At 40.6% G+C, this 16579-nt stretch overlaps 1 protein-coding gene across 2 annotated transcripts; it reads right to left on the bottom strand.

The window, feature by feature from the left end:
• Window positions 1–643: 643 nt before the first annotated feature.
• LOC146668189 (uncharacterized) lies at window positions 644–10089 on the bottom strand. Of its 2 annotated transcripts, none has more exons than XM_085410063.1 (6): window positions 3197–3257; window positions 2951–3115; window positions 2804–2865; window positions 2526–2639; window positions 1652–1750; window positions 644–1392 (listed from the first exon to the last, which is right to left on the bottom strand). In XM_085410063.1, exons 2-6 carry the CDS (start codon window positions 3028–3030, stop codon window positions 1223–1225), a joined length of 525 nt encoding a protein of 174 aa, XP_085266189.1. In that variant the 5' UTR covers window positions 3031–3115; window positions 3197–3257; the 3' UTR covers window positions 644–1222. The 2 variants fall into 2 exon arrangements, with proteins under 2 accessions (XP_085266189.1, XP_085266188.1); XM_085410062.1 differs by having other exon boundaries at window positions 703–1392; window positions 2951–3096; window positions 3197–10089.
• Between the last annotated feature and the right edge of the window lie 6490 nt (window positions 10090–16579).

Below are 16579 nucleotides of genomic sequence, written 5' to 3'. Positions count from 1 at the left end.
CCTCGTGTAACCACACCAGCCCAGGACCTCCACATCCAGCAGGTTCACCTCCAAGATCGTCTGAGACCAGCCACCCAGACAGCTGCTGGAACAATTGGTTTGCACAACCAAACAATTTCTGCACAAACTGTCAGAAACCGTCTCAGGGACGCTCAACTGCATGCCCGTCGTCCTCATCGGGGTCTTGACCTGACTCCAGCTCGTCGCCGTGACAGACTTGTGTGGGCAAATGCTCACATTCGATGGCGTCTGGCACGTTGGAGAGGTGTGCGCTTCACGGATGAATCATGGTTCACATTGTTCAGGGCAGATGGCAGCTGAGAATGTCCCAGTTCTTGCATGGCCAGCATACTCACCGGACATGTCACCCATTGAGCATGTTCGGGATGTGCTTGACCGGCGTATACAACAGCGTGTACCAGTTCCCACGAATATCCAACAACCTCGCACAGCCATTGAAGTGGAGTGGACCAACATTCCACAGGCCACAATTGACAATCTGATAGACTCCATGCGACGATGTGTTGCACTGCATGAGGCAAATGGTGGTCACACCAGATACTGACCAGTTCTGGGTCCCCAGACCCCCAATAGTGCAAAAAACTGCACATTCCAGGGTGGCCTTTTGTTGTGGGCAGTCTGAGGTACACCTGTGCACTACTCATGATGTCAGATCAGCATCCTGATGTGGCACACCTGTGAGGTGGGATGGATTATCTCAATATAGCAGATGTGCCCACTACCACACATTTGGACTGATTTGTGACCACTGTTTGGGAGGGATGGTTATATTGTGTATCTGGAATGAATTTTAGGTCTCTACGTCCATCCCATGGGGAATGGGAGCAGTAACAAAGGTGTTGCGTTTATATTTTTGTTGAGTGTAAAAAGGATCAAACAAGATGATTAGTAGTCACAAGAGCTGGACTTTATAGTTTTACAGTGTCCATAATGCTTTGTCCAACCATCAGCAGACTGAGCCCAACCGGAGCAACATGAACAAACTTTATCATGGTTTGTTGATTGTTTTTAGTACATGGTGCATTAAAGTGACAAAACTAAGTAATCTTTTCTTCTTAAAGCAGGTTCACATTGTCATTTTTATGTCAGTTCAATGAAACTAAATCTAAATTACACTGATGACACAGAACAAATTGCCACAGAGGAAAAAACAGTCACGCATCTTTATTTTAAGTGGCAATATTCTTCACAGGCATAGCCGTCAGTCTTGCTTGACTGAAGCCATACTTTGGATCATATCGAAAAGGGTCTTCACTCCATCTTCACTACTGAGAAGTTCTTCTAGAAGGCTGCGCTCATCAGAGCTTATGGTGTGTGTGGTTACATCAGTGAAATTTGTTTCTGGGGTAAGAGATGGATCTGGGCACAAACCTGTGAAGATGACATTTGTGAATGCCTTTAATTTATGAGAGGAGAAATTAATTGAATCTACAGTTGTTCAAACCATGGTGGTATACAAATAATGACAACATTAAACTGAAGGTGTAACATTTAGTTCAGCTGCAGTTTCTTTGTGTAACTGAACTCATTTGAAAAATTGTAATCTGCTACTGTCTATTGCGTTTTGTTTATTTTTCAGGGCACATACAGACGTGGCTTTAAGACTTTCATATTAAGTAGAAGTTCATACCCTTTTCTAAGTCCATGATAGCAGGTGGTTGTAGGTTCAGACACTCTGCCTGCTTTGTAAACTCTTCCAGCTCAGCAGCAGACACTTTAGTTCTCCTACCTGAGAGACAGAAAAAGTGTTAGCACGGCACCAAGTAAGTAAAGAGATTAAAACACAAAGAAACAACTGCTGCTGCTATTTCAGGACCTGGACCACTTGCTGCAATTGAAGGAACCATGATATTGAAGGAGAATTTGTGGCCATGAGCACATGAGCAAGGCCACCTCTGAATGGCTTTCAAAATCTGTTCATGCTTGAAAATCCAATCCAGTGCGGCTGAATTGAACGGACTCTACATAGTAGAGTTTTGAAAAATTCTTCCACAGCGATGTGAAAGACTCATTGCTAATGATTGCAAATGCTTGATTTCAGTTCTTGATAACCAATTATTAGGTTTAGGGACAATTTCCTTTTCACACAGTGCCATGTAAAGGAAATATTCCTTTAAGAACTGTGTTTTCTATTTGCTTGGGTTATTTTTGTCTAATCTAAAATTGTATTTGATGATCTGAAATATCTAAGTGTGACTAATATGTAAAATAGAGAGAAACCAGGAAGGGTGCAAATACATTCTCACAGCACTGCATGTTTTTAGATGTTTTATTCTTTTTTTTTTTAAAGAAATATTTCTAAATATGCCTTTAACTGGCAAGTGTTATTTGTAACTGGTATTTCAAAGGGCAGTGTTCCGATTTATTAAGCCGTAGAACAGTGGAAACCACTGTTCAATTATTAGTCATTGTTTTATTTTGGAAATTAGTGGCCGGCGTCTCATAAAAAATACTTAAAATAAGTACTTTGACATTACATTATTTAGGTGTGTCATTGTTTTTACTCAGGAGCTGGAGATCTTTAACTGTGGTTCTTCCAACGGTGTTATTTGCGAAGATAACAAGGCAGTCAGGGCAGCCAGTATTCAGCAGGACAGCAGAATTTTGGAAAGGGAGCTCTGTGGACAGATGACAGATGATGGCCATACTTCATATTCTTTTAGCATTGGTAAGGGTAAAGCTGCAGTGTGCAAATACACACCAATCGATATATACTGAAAGTGTTATGGCAATGCTAGGCACAAAGTCTAAATCAAATGTTTGTTCCCTCAGTAATACTCACCCACAGTGAGAGTGTTGTTAACCAAAGTCATGTTGGTTTTCCGTGTGAAGCACTTGCCCATCCTTTTAGAAGATACAATTATTGAGATTTTTACATTAATATTATTTGAAAACAGGGTCAGTTCAGGAAAAACATCCTTTTTATTACATTTTTTGAATTTGGAGGTTGTTAAATGTATCGGCTTCACTGGCAGCGGTGATCTTCATCCAGGCATTTTCCATAACCATCTGTACCAGAATTTTGGATCCAGGTATGCTTGTGCTCTCTCCTTGTAGTACCCATTTGCCCAGCAGCTGAAACAGATGGTATTAGCTGTATAAGACAACAAACATTTCATATCGAAAATAAAAAAACAAATAAACAAGTGAGAAATGATGTAAGAGAGAGTCTGACCTGACTTCTGTAGATTTCAAGAGGCTGGATTAGATTCTCACAGCTTGTCACAGGAGCTGAGTGTCCAAGAGACAGAAGACCGAGCACAGCTACAGCAACGTGAACAAACTCCATCATGGCTCATCTGCTGATAGTGTGGCTTCAGACTCTGAAGTGTGTTCTGGACATTCGAGACTCAGCCCAGTTTAGGTGAAGTATTGCTCAATTGTTTACTTATGTGTTGTAATTGTACTTGACAGAAATATTGACTCTGTGGCAGTACAGTCAGGGGGGTTATTTAAATGTGTTGCAACAATGTTAGAGCAGGTCATCTACTGATCGGAAGGTTAGAGGTTCGATTCCTGGCTTCCCCTAGTCTGCATGCCAAATATCCTTGGGCAAGATACTAACCCCAAATTACTCTCCGATGCATCCATCGGAGAATGAACGGGTGTGTTGAATGTGCTTGTGCGACTGGGTGTGAATGCACAAGTTGTGTAAAGCACTTTGAGTGCTCCAGTGTTGCCAGCTCCTCAGTTAGGAAAATCGCTATTGGCTGTCCTAAAAATCGCTAGAAGTCGCTAAATGATGTCATCGCCTAATTTGCATAATTGGTCATGCTAATGTAATTGTAACCTAAGTTGTTGGAGAGAGAAATAACATCGTGGAAGACACATAAAGTGAGTAAAAAAAAAAAAAACATCTTAAATGCATTTAGAATTTATTTAGAACTATAAATTAAATTTCTTTTAGCAATTATTGTTTTTTAATGTCACAATTCCAACCCTGCTCCTTTACCCGGGCTTGCACCGGCAAAAGTGACCTGAAATAGGCACTCTGGTGGAGTTACTTTGTGTGTGTGTTTATTAGTAATGGCCTATATTTGTATAGCGCTTTACTAGTCCCTAAGGACCCTAAAGCGCTTTACACATCCAGTCATCCACCCATTCCCACACACATTCACACACTGGTGGTGGCAAGCTACACTCAACAAAAATATAAACGCAACACCTTTGTTACTGCTCCCATTCCCCATGGGATGGACGTAGAGACCTAAAATTCATTCCAGATACACAATATAACCATCCCTCCCAAACAGTGGTCACAAATCAGTCCAAATGTGTGGTAGTGGGCACATCTGCTATATTGAGATAATCCATCCCACCTCACAGGTGTGCCACATCAGGATGCTGATCTGACATCATGAGTAGTGCACAGGTGTACCTCAGACTGCCCACAACAAAAGGCCACCCTGGAATGTGCAGTTTTTTGCGCTATTGGGGGTCTGGGGACCCAGAACCGGTCAGTATCTGGTGTGACCACCATTTGCCTCATGCAGTGCAACACATCGTCGCATGGAGTCTATCAGATTGTCAATTGTGGCCTGTGGAATGTTGGTCCACTCCACTTCAATGGCTGTGCGAGGTTGTTGGATATTCGTGGGAACTGGTACACGCTGTTGTATACGCCGGTCAAGCACATCCCGAACATGCTCAATGGGTGACATGTCCGGTGAGTATGCTGGCCATGCAAGAACTGGGACATTCTCAGCTGCCATCTGCCCTGAACAATGTGAACCATGATTCATCCGTGAAGCGCACACCTCTCCAACGTGCCAGACGCCATCGAATGTGAGCATTTGCCCACACAAGTCTGTTACGGCGACGAGCTGGAGTCAGGTCAAGACCCCGATGAGGACGACGGGCATGCAGTTGAGCGTCCCTGAGACGGTTTCTGACAGTTTGTGCAGAAATTGTTTGGTTGTGCAAACCAATTGTTCCAGCAGCTGTCTGGGTGGCTGGTCTCAGACGATCTTGGAGGTGAACCTGCTGGATGTGGAGGTCCTGGGCTGGTGTGGTTACACGAGGTCTGCGGTTGTGAGGCCGGTTGGATGTGCTGCCATATTCTCTGAAACGCCTGTGGAGACGGCTTATGGTTGAGAAATGAACATTCAATGCACGGGCGACAGATCTGGTTGACATTCCTGCTGTCAGCATGCCAATTGCACGCTCCCTCATTGCTTGTGGCATCTGTGGCATTTTGCTGTGAGACAAAACTGCACATTCCAGGGTGGCCTTTTGTTGTGGGCAGTCTGAGGTACACCTGTGCACTACTCATGATGTCAGATCAGCATCCTGATGTGGCACACCTGTGAGGTGGGATGGATTATCTCAATATAGCAGATGTGCCCACTACCACACATTTGGACTGATTTGTGACCACTGTTTGGGAGGGATGGTTATATTGTGTATCTGGAATGAATTTTAGGTCTCTACGTCCATCCCATGGGGAATGGGAGCAGTAACAAAGGTGTTGCGTTTATATTTTTGTTGAGTGTACATGGGGCGCACTGACAGAGGCGAGGGTGCCGAACACTGGCGCCACCGGGCCCTCTGACCACTACCAGTAGGCAATGGGTGAAGTGTCTTGCCCAAGGACACAACGACCGAGACTGTCCAAGCCGGGGCTCGAACCACCTTCCAATTACAAGGCGCACTCCCAACTCTTGAGCCACGAGATCACAAGGTTTAAAACTACTAAACCACAAAACAGCATAACAGTAAAAGAAGAACTGACTGCGTTACAGTCAGTGCAGGAGCAGCGGCTTCGCTACAATAGCTTGTCTGGACATAGTGCCAGACGAAGCTTCTGACCCTCAATTAACTGAGCTTCAACTCTTTAAAAGCACAAACTGCAAGGTGTGTATAAAAATAGTTATAACTGCACCTGGAATAAAGGTTAATATGGTGCCTGCATGTTTAAACATCTTAAGGCCCTCTCAAAGCTATCTGTTATATTGTTAATGCAATGCGAAGGCGGTCGCACTTTTTCTCCTCTCCTCCTTCCCCTTATCTTCCCTGCTTAGCCTCTTGTGTCCTTGTCTTGTCTCGTGTGTATTACTTTCCCTCGAACAGTCTCTCACTGTCGTTCTCTAAAACCTAAAGAGAATTATGGATTTGATCAACTGGTCTCTGAATGCTATTGACACCCTTTTCTCAACGAGAAGCCTGGGCTCGGGAGAGCCTGAGTGCCCTGGAGGGACTTTCCCTGCCGGATACACGATGGACGGGTGGCAGAACTGGAGGGTCATGTGCCTGGCGGGACTGTCGAAGATATCTACCTATTCGGAACCATGATAACAGGGTTCTTGCTGATCGGAGCTGGCTTGGCCCTGACTTATTGGAGAAATAAGAGAGCGAAACCAGCTGTTCAAACCCCCCCCCCCTCCCAAGGCTGACCGCTGGAATTGAAGTGATGGAACGAGGCGCGATCTCTCACAACGAACGCAGCATGGTTAACACCTTGGAGACGCTTACGGCTGCCATGAAAACTCAAAGTAACAGCATTGAGCGTATGATGGGATACATCAGAGAGGGGCCTGCTCAAAATGACACCCTTGAGCGAAAGTTGGATCACATCGCAGAACGGATCACTGCAGTTGTGGGGTCTCAGAACCAAAAGAATGACAACACCACGGAACAGAAGTTTGATACCATCATGGGGAGGCTCGCGGCTCTCCAACAGGAGATCGAGAGACCAGTGTCAGAGTGCTAAATTCAGAGCTGCTCGCATAAAGGAGAAATCAACAATATTCAACATATGGACACCACGGCGCCAGCTGCTCAGGCCCAAGGCTGGAGCCGATCAACGACTCCCTGATAACGACTGTGTGATGACTATTCTTCCCATCCCATGCAAGGCCACCTGGGTTGGCTGGCAGACTGTTTACTTAGCCTGATAGAGCGAAGGACACTGTCTCAGCTGAACTCTGGACACGCACACACATACACTTACACTGATAAGCACGCACTCATCCCCCTCCCTTTCCAAACGCCTTCGATGCTTGTTTCCTGTGGGGGACGACGGCGGGTCTGTGTGCCGCGCTGTTCATTCAGTGGGCTAGTTTCATGCAAACCTGCAGTCAGCTGAGACTGAAGAAGTCACTTGGATGAGTGACGAAACGTTTCTCCCACTGAAAGCGCTAAATCCAGATGAACAGAATCAACCTTTTGGGAGTACCAATGAAGAAAAATAATAGATGTTGGGATGGACTTGGTAGCTGGAGGTTCTAACAAAAGGGAATGAAAAGAAATACAGACACTATAAGTCACTTCAAACCCAGAGTGCTGGTCAATAAAAGAACTGAATCTACAATTGTTCAAACCATGGTGGTATACAAATAATGACAACATTAAACTGAAGGTGTAACATTTAGTTCAGCTGCAGTTTCTTTGTTTAACTGAACTTATTTGACAAACCGTAATCTGCTACTGACTATTGCGTTTTGTTTATTCTTCAGGGCATGTACAGATGTGGCTTTAAGGCTTTTATATTAAGTAGAAGTTCATACCCTTTTCTGAATCCATGATAGCAGGTGGTTGTAGGTTCAGACACTCTGCCTGCTTTGTAAACTCTTCCAGCTCAGCAGCAGACACTTTAACTCTCCTACCTGAGAAACAGGAAAAGTGTTAGCAGGGGATTGCTGCAGGCTCATGTCAGGGCACTACGATGGTACAGAAGTATTTAAGTTATCAAAATAGTCGTTGCCCAGTAAGGAAATACAGTAAAAAACAAAAATATGCAGAATGCCCATGGATTACAAAAGGATTGCAAAATGCATGTAAGAAGAAAAATACCTTATACAGAGAATTTATAATGAACCGAAGTACAGAAGCTGAAAATAAATATAAGAAATATAAAAATAAATTAACGAGTATTTTGAGGTCATGTAAAAAGGAATACTATGAGAAATTATTGATTATGAATAAAAATAATATTAAAGGGATTTGGAAAACATTAAATACCATCATTAAAAAGGGCTCTGGACAGTCAGACTATCCTTCGTATTTCACAAATAATAATAGAAACATTACTAATATGAGCGATGTGGTAAATGATTTCAACAAATTCTTTGTAAGTGTTGGGCCAGACTTGGCTGAAACAATTCCTGATATGACAGATTCGGTAGAGAAAGAAACCAGACTCATTGATCGCAATCCTCATTCAATGTTCTTAACGGCAGTAGAAGAAAAGGAAATCATTGATATTGTTGGGAAATTACAAACAAAAAACTCTACAGACTCTGATGACATAGATATGGAAATAGTCAAGAAAGTGATAGAGGGCATTTCCAAACCCTTAACACATATCTGCAATTTGTCCATACAAACTGGTACATTCCCGACACAAATGAAAATAGCTAAAGTAACACCATTGTTCAAAAATGGTGATAAACACCAATTCACAAATTATAGGCCTGTCTCTATTTTCTCAATTTTCAAAAATACTGGAAAAGGTTTTTATTAATCGACTTGACAAATTTGTAGATAAACACAAAATAATAACGGATAGTCAGTATGGTTTCAGATCAAATAGATCAACATCATTGGCATTAATAGAATTGATTGAAAATATCACTAACAATATAGATAAAAGACAATGTATAGCTAGTATATTCATCGACCTAAAAAAAGCTTTTGATACAATTAATCATGAAATATTACTCGATAAATCGGAGTATTATGGCATTAGAGGAGTGGTGTTAGAGTGGGTAAAGAGTTATTTGAGAGACAGGAAACAATTTGTGAAAATTGGGGAACATCAATCAGAGTGTATGGACATTGTTTGTGGAGTTCCGCAGGGGTCAGTATTGGGACCAAAGCTGTTTATCCTCTATATCAACGATATATGTAGAACATCAGATATATTACAGTTTATTCTATTTGCAGATGATACAAATATCTTTTGTGCTGGAGAGAACTTACAGCAGCTTTTGGAAATTGTCACACAAGAAATGACTAAACTGAAAACATGGTTTGATAGAAATAAGTTATCATTAAATTTGGAAAAAACGACATTTATGTTATTCGGAAACTATAAAAAAGATGCCGAAGCAAAGTTATTAGTAAATAATGTCGAATTAGAGCAAGTTTCGGATACAAAATTTCTGGGTGTGATAATAGATAACAAAATCTGCTGGAAACCTCATATAAAGTATGTACAAGCTAAACTGTCAAGAAGTGTCTCCATACTGAGTAAAGTTAAATATTTTTTGCCTTCCAAATCACTCCAGGTACTTTACTGTTCACTCATATTGCCATATTTGGAATACTGTGCGGAAATTTGGGGAAACACATATAAAACTTCACTTCAACCAATATGTAAAATTCAAAAAGAAAGCAATCAGGATTATTAGTAAAGCTGGATATAGAGACCATACTAACACCATGTTTTTGAAATTAAAAATATTGAAGTTTATGGATCTTATAAAATACAAAACGGCAAAAATTATGTATAAAGCTAGATACAATATGTTACCAGGAAATATACAGAGGATGTTCTATGACAGAGAAGGAGACTATGAACTAAGGGGTAAGTTGAATCTGAGGATTCTTAAAGCACGGTCAAATGTTAAAACCTTTTGCGTAACTATTTATGGAGTAAAACTGTGGAATAGCTTTACTGCAGAATTACAGCAATGCTCAGGAATTGGCAAGTTCATAAAGACACTTCGAAAATTACTCTTGGAAGGATATGATATTGAAAAAGACAATCACCCATTGTATGTATAAATATGTCAACTCGTATTTAAATTATAAATATCGTGCCAGCCTTGTTGATATAAGTTTTCTTGTGTATTGTGTGGAGTATGTGATGAGGAGATTTAGATAAATATGTGGGATTAATAAGATGTTGAGCAGGGGTAGGAGTTAATAAGTATGTGCATACTTCTTCCTACTCCTTTTCAGACCAAACAACTGTTATCTCATGTTAGACGAATGTGTTTTATTTTATTATATTTCTTTCTTGTTTGTCTGTACAAATACGTGTGTGTGTGTGTATATCTACACATATATTCGTATTCGTAAATGAAAATACATGTAGACGAGTATATATTGGTTTTTTTTGTTTGTTTTTATTATGTCTGAAATAAATAAAGATACAATACAATACAAAAATGAAAATTACCACACAGACTTTTCCTATTTTCAAACATCAGTGCATCTGTGCATGTCTTTAAGACGCAGCTGTAGTTTAACTAGTTGATTTTTTTTTTCATATTGGAGTTTTGTCTTATTATTAATAAGTAAAGCTGGGTGTCATCTGCATAGCAATAAATATATGTGTAGTGTTTTCTAATAACATCGCCTAATGTATAATATAAAAAGCATTGCAACTGTGACTAGTTCTTGTGTGTGAAGAAGATACCCCATTTACTTGCACATATGAGAATTTATCAGATACATATTATTCATACCAGTGACCCAACAAACATCCAACCACTGGGGTGAACAACCTCACCTGACTTATTTTGATATTTAGTGATAATAGTGGTAAACTATGAGTCCCTCCCAAATGGCCCTGCTCCTCACTCTATCACTAAGAAAGACCATCCGCCACCATCTGGAGGAAGCTCATTTTAGCTGCCAATTAGTCCTCCAAGTAAAGGAGTTTTAAAATGTTGCTTAGATATCACCGCATTAGTGATACTCATCTAGTAATTGAACTGGACTTGTCCTTTGTTCCAGTAAAGACATACAGTAACAACATAAAAGTGATTGTTCATCCAAATAAAGCAGAAGAAATCAGAAGCTACATTTAGGCATTTTTATTTGTTTGTTTTTTCCATAGTTTCACACATAATTTTTAAGAAGTCTTTAATTTAATTCAGTATTACAATGGACAGTTTTGTTTTGGCACAAATACAAACCTGTTAATGTAGAAAAATCATGTCCTTAACTTCTCTTAGCAACTGGATGTTTATGCTATTTCAGACTTGATGACCATTTATATAGAGTGAGATGATCTTTGGTATTTTGCTGGCTCGGAGTAAAAATGGTCACAAGAAGTTAATACAAAGGTTTTTTTTTTTAACTGATCACTTTTATCCTATAAGACATTTCTGTCCTGTTTGGAGTTTTCAGTTTTATACAGTTTTCAAAGATTCAGTTCAAAACTTCAGATCCTTCACTAGATATGTGTTTACCTTTCTCCAAATATGCTCATTCATACACGTCAGACAGAAAAATTATGTTGCTTTCAAATTAAAGCCTTTGATTTTAAAACCACTTACTGTGGACTGCAAGATTGTGTACAGAGTTTGCTAAGAGGCACACTCATGTAACAGACTACAGATCCGTTTCAATCCCAGTGTCAAGTGAAATCATTTTAAAGGTTTTATTAGTAACAGGTTTACATCATAGGAAATGTTAGGCAGTAAAATAAAAGGATCTTTAATGTCATCTTAGAGATGAACAACAATCTTTGCACAGAGGTGGAAGAAAAAACAAACAAACACGCGATAATAAGACACAGAAGCACTCAAAAAGGAGGGTGATAAAAGTAAATGTCCACATGATACAATGACCTTTAAAATAAAACTGTCAGCTACTAAAGAAGAGACCAGAAATAAAAACAAACAAACAAAAATAAGTAAATAAAAACAGAATAACATGTGAACAGAGAAAGAACAGGAAAAACAAAGAAAATAATGAATTATTAAAACACAGACTATGACAAAATTTCATAATTTTGACATAGCATGTTTTCTATTTTGTGTTCTAACACGTATAAATGTGTCTAAATATGTTTTAGAGATGTGAAATAAACAAGAAGAAAAGCTGATTTGGACTATCTTTGCAATATATTATACGTGCAATATTATAGCAATAATTTTAACTTTTACTATTTCCCCACTAACAATATAAAAATAATAATGCAGTTCCATCATATTAAAATGAGCTACAATCTCCTTTTATCTTAAAGTAAAAAAAAAAACTGGCCAAACTCTCCCATTTGAAGGGACTATAATACATGGGGTTTACATCAGATTCAACAAGTGCGTTTACATTAATTCTTTCCTTTTTTTCGTACAAAATACAGATACTTGATGCACATTTAATGGTGCTAAAATGTGAATAGACCCACCGTTAATAATAAAAGTAATACTGTGTGCTTCCCTTAGGTGGCACCAGAGGAATTCAAAGCCAGTACCAATCGTGTGAACAGCTGCCTGAGAAAGACGCTCCCGGTGAATGTGCGGTGGCTTCTGTGTGGTTGTCTGAATTGCTGTTGCACACTGGGCTTCAGTTTGTGGCCCGTCATCTGCCTCAGCAAAAGGGTGAGATGCCCATTCACTTCGTCCCACAGTTAGAAAATGTTACACAGAGAATCTGCGATATTTGCTGCAGCATCACAGTGAGCAAGACAAAAAATGTTGTGCACTAAGTTGATATGAGACCGTTTTTTCACAACAGTATTATTCTTATTACTGACATTAGCAATTTTGTATCGTGGTGTCTGGGCTTTTATATACAGATGTTGTTTATCCAGCCGGCTTTCAGAGAAAGGTGGGAACAGATGGAAATCTAAAAGAAGGCCTTTATGAGTAGATTGCATAATTGTCTTTCCCTGCTCTGCACACCTTTGTGAAAGCATAAGAAGGCTATGAGATCATGTATGTCAAGAATTTGAGCTAAGCCACTTAGTTTATGTCCACTGAGGTCTGGTGATTGCATGGGCCACACTCAGGGGATTGCACTAGATTTTAAAAAACCCAATAATGTAGCAAAATCTCACTGTTACACCAGAGTGTTGCATATAGTACACACATCACACGTTACTTTGACACACGCTAAATGGTGCATTTGAAGATTTGGAAATATCCCTGAGAAAGAAAAAAAAAACAAACCTTTCTAACATTTCTGTGGTCTTCCTATTTAGAATGTGAAGGAAGCACATGCACCAAGAAAAAACAGATTTCAGGGCTCTAGACTAACTTTTTGCCATGGGCACAAAAAAGTTAGGCGCAAAATTTTTTTCAACCGCATCGCTTAACACCGCAGTTTTACATGTGCACTTTTTTTTTTGGGGGGGGGGGGGGGGGATATTAATTAATATAGATAATATATAATATAGAAATATTAATTTCTAAATTATTAACTAACAATCTTGTGCTTAAAGTGCTTTGTCAATATTGTAGAAAATGTTAAAGCGTCTGGACTTCTTTAAGTTGCTAGAAGACGTTTCACCTCTCATCCGAGAAGCTTCTTCAGTTCTAAGGTCAAATGGCGGAAAGTAGGGCTGTTCGATATAACGATATACAGGGAGTGCAGAATTATTAGGCAAATGAGTATTTTGTCCACATCATCCTCTTCATGCATGTTGTCTTACTCCAAGCTGTATAGGCTCGAAAGCCTACTACCAATTAAGCATATTAGGTGATGTGCATCCCTGTAATGAGAAGGAGTGTGGTCTAATGACATCAACACCCTATATCAGGTGTGCATAATCATTAGGCAACATCCTTTCCTTTGGCAAAATGGGTGAAAAGAAGGACTTGACAGGCTCAGAAAAGTCAAAAATAGTGAGATATCTTGCAGAGGGATGCAGCAGTCTCAAAATTGCAAAGCTTCTGAACCGTGATCATCGAACAATCAAGCGTTTCATTCAAAATAGTCAACAGGGTCGCAAGAAGCATGTGGAAAAACCAAGGCGCAAAATAACTGCCCATGACACACAAGCTGAAACGTCAAGACTGGGCCAAGAAATATGTCAAGACTGGTTTTTCTAAGGTTTTATGGACTGATGAAATGAGAGTGAGTCTTGATGGGCCCGTGGCTGGATTGGTAATGGGCAGAGAGCTCCAGTCTGACTCAGACGCCAGCAAGGTGGAGGTGGAGTACTGGTTTGGGCTGGTATCATCAAAGATGAGCTTGTGGGCCTTTTCGGGTTGAGGATGGAGTCAAGCTCAACTCCCAGTCCTACTGCCAGTTTCTGGAAGACACCTTCTTCAAGCAGTGGTACAGGAAGAAGTCTGCATCCTTCAAGAAAAACATGATTTTCATGCAGGACAATGCTCCATCACACGCGTCCAAGTACTCCACAGCGTGGCTGGCAAGAAAGGGTATAAAAGAAGAAAAACTAATGACATGGCCACCTTCCTGATCTGAACCCCATTGAGAACCTGTGGTCCATCATCAAATGTGAGATTTACAAGAACGGAAAACAGTACACCTCTCTGAACAGTGTCTGGGAGGCTGTGGTTGCTGCTGCACGCAATGTTGATGGTGAACAGATCAAGACACTGACAGAATCCATGGATGGCAGGCTTTTGAGTGTCCTTGCAAAGAAAGGTGGCTATATTGGTCGCTGATTTGTTTTTGTTTTGTTTTTGAATGTCAGAAATGTATATTTGTGAATGTGGAGATGTTATATTGGTTTCACTGGTAAAAATAAATAATTGAAATGGGTATATATTTGTTTTTTGTTAAGTTGCCTAATAATTATGCACAGTAATAGTCACCTGCACACACAGATATCCCCCTAAAATGGCTAAAACTAAAAACTACTTCCAAAAACATGCAGCTTTGATATTAATGAGTTTTTTGGGTTCATTGAGAACATGGTTGTTGTTCAATAATAAAATTATTCCTCAAAAATACAACTTGCCTAATAATTCTGCACTCCCTGTATATCTGATGACGATATAAAAACGTCTATCGTTTCATTTTACGCTATAGTTTGTTTCGTGGTGTCGCAAAATACACTGTTTACGGCAATATTTTTTCATCGTTTTGATGGTCACTGTAGTGGCTATATTAATTTCTTAAAGTTCTCTCTTTCTCTTATATTTAATATAACCACACTAGGGACAAGTGCCTGTTTTTATGGGTTGTCGTTAGCAACAACGACGGTAAAACCATCGCATGTCCGCTTGTTTATTTTCCACATAAACCTTTCACAATAAAGCTCAAGATCCTGTTGAGACTTTTCAAAATAAACAGAATCACGTGAAAAAGTATGCAGAGTGTTTATAGATGAGAAGGAAAAAAGAGCCGTCAGGTGCTAAAAAATAAACCTTAGACTCAAACGTTGGAACAGGCTTTTCCCCAGAGCCCGCCGTGTAATAAATACTCACGAAGAAAACGGCGGCCATTACAACTTATGTCTAAAAATGTGAAGTTTCATGCATCAGTTAAAACACTCGACTCCAGGTACACGACACCCAGCTGGAAACACTTCACCTACCCGAGATTTACAGAATTTACAGAAAATATTAAACTTTTTGTGATTTATATCGTTATCGGACGATACATGTTTTATATCGGGATATGAGATTTTGGTCCTATCGCACAGCCCTAGCGGAGAGTCCCAGATTTAAACCCAGTGGGAGTATTCCCCCAAAGAGGGACAAAAGGACCCCCTGATGATCCTCTAATCACCTGAGCCAAGGTGTGAAAACGGGTGTAGGTCGCAATCAGCCAGGGTTTCGGGTGAGCTCATTGTGAAACCTGGCCCCACCTTGTCATGCGATTTCCTGAGGTCAGATGGCCCAGGATGTGAGTGGGCGTTAAGGCGTCTGGGGAGGAAACTCAAAACTGGATTATAGATGGCAGACAGTTGGTGTCGTAAACCACCGCCTCTGTTCAAAGATGGTCGCTCACAGTGGACATAGATGGCTTCTTTCACTCCTCTTTCAAACCATCTGTCCTCTCTGTCCAAAATGTGAACATTGGCATCCTCGAAAGGGTGTCCTTTATCCTTTAGATGCAGATGGACCGCTGAGTCTTGTCCTGTGGAGGTGGCTCTTCTATGTTGTGCCATGCGCTTGTGAAGTGGCTGTTTGGTCTCTCCAATGTAGAGGTCTGGGCATTCCTCGCTGCACTGTACAGCATACACCACATTGTTAAGTCTGTGTTTTGGAGTTTTGTCTTTTGGGTGAACCAGTTTTTGTCTGAGTGTGTTGCTAGGTCTGAAATGCACCGGGATGTCATGCTTGGAGAAAACTCTCCTGAGTTTTTCTGATACACCGGCTACATAGGGGATGACAATGTTGTTGCGTCTGTCTTTCTTTTCCTCCCTCGCTGGTGTTGGATCTTCTTTTCTGTGCCTCTTTGCTGACTTTATGAATGCCCAATTAGGATAACGGCATGTTTTGAGTGCTTCCTTTATATGTGTGTGTTCCTTCTTTTTTTCTTCAGGCTTAGAGGGAACATGTTCTGCCCGGTGGTGTAGGGTGCTAATCACTCCAAGTTAGCCAATCACCCTCTGGTGGTGCTAATCACCAGAGGGTGATGGGAGTCAAAGAGGAGGTATTGGTCTGTGTGTGTGGGCTTCCAGTAAACTTCAATGTTGAGGTTGCCATTCTCTTCAATGTGCTCAGCGCAGTCCAGGAAAGGCAAACAGTTATCCTTTGTGTCTTCCCTGGTGAACTTGATGTTTTTATCCACAGCGTTAATGTGCGCAGTGAAAGATACATCAAAGGACACCATGGTTTCATCTGGATCCAGGGTAAGTTTCTGGACCTTGTCGGTGAAGTCGGTGGAGTTCTTGATGTGGTGTGGGGTGTTCCCCATGAGAGGAGCAAGGATGGTAGCAAGGTGTTTAGCAATGTTATAAGTG

This window comes from Rhamphochromis longiceps, linkage group LG6 (genome assembly GCF_057381845.1).
Source record: "Rhamphochromis longiceps isolate RC_006_pf linkage group LG6, R_longiceps_female_GT1.1, whole genome shotgun sequence".
NCBI classification, from domain to species: domain Eukaryota; kingdom Metazoa; phylum Chordata; class Actinopteri; order Cichliformes; family Cichlidae; genus Rhamphochromis; species Rhamphochromis longiceps.
The sequence above is the reverse complement of the archived record's forward strand: the minus strand, read 5'-3'. Positions and strand labels throughout refer to the sequence as shown.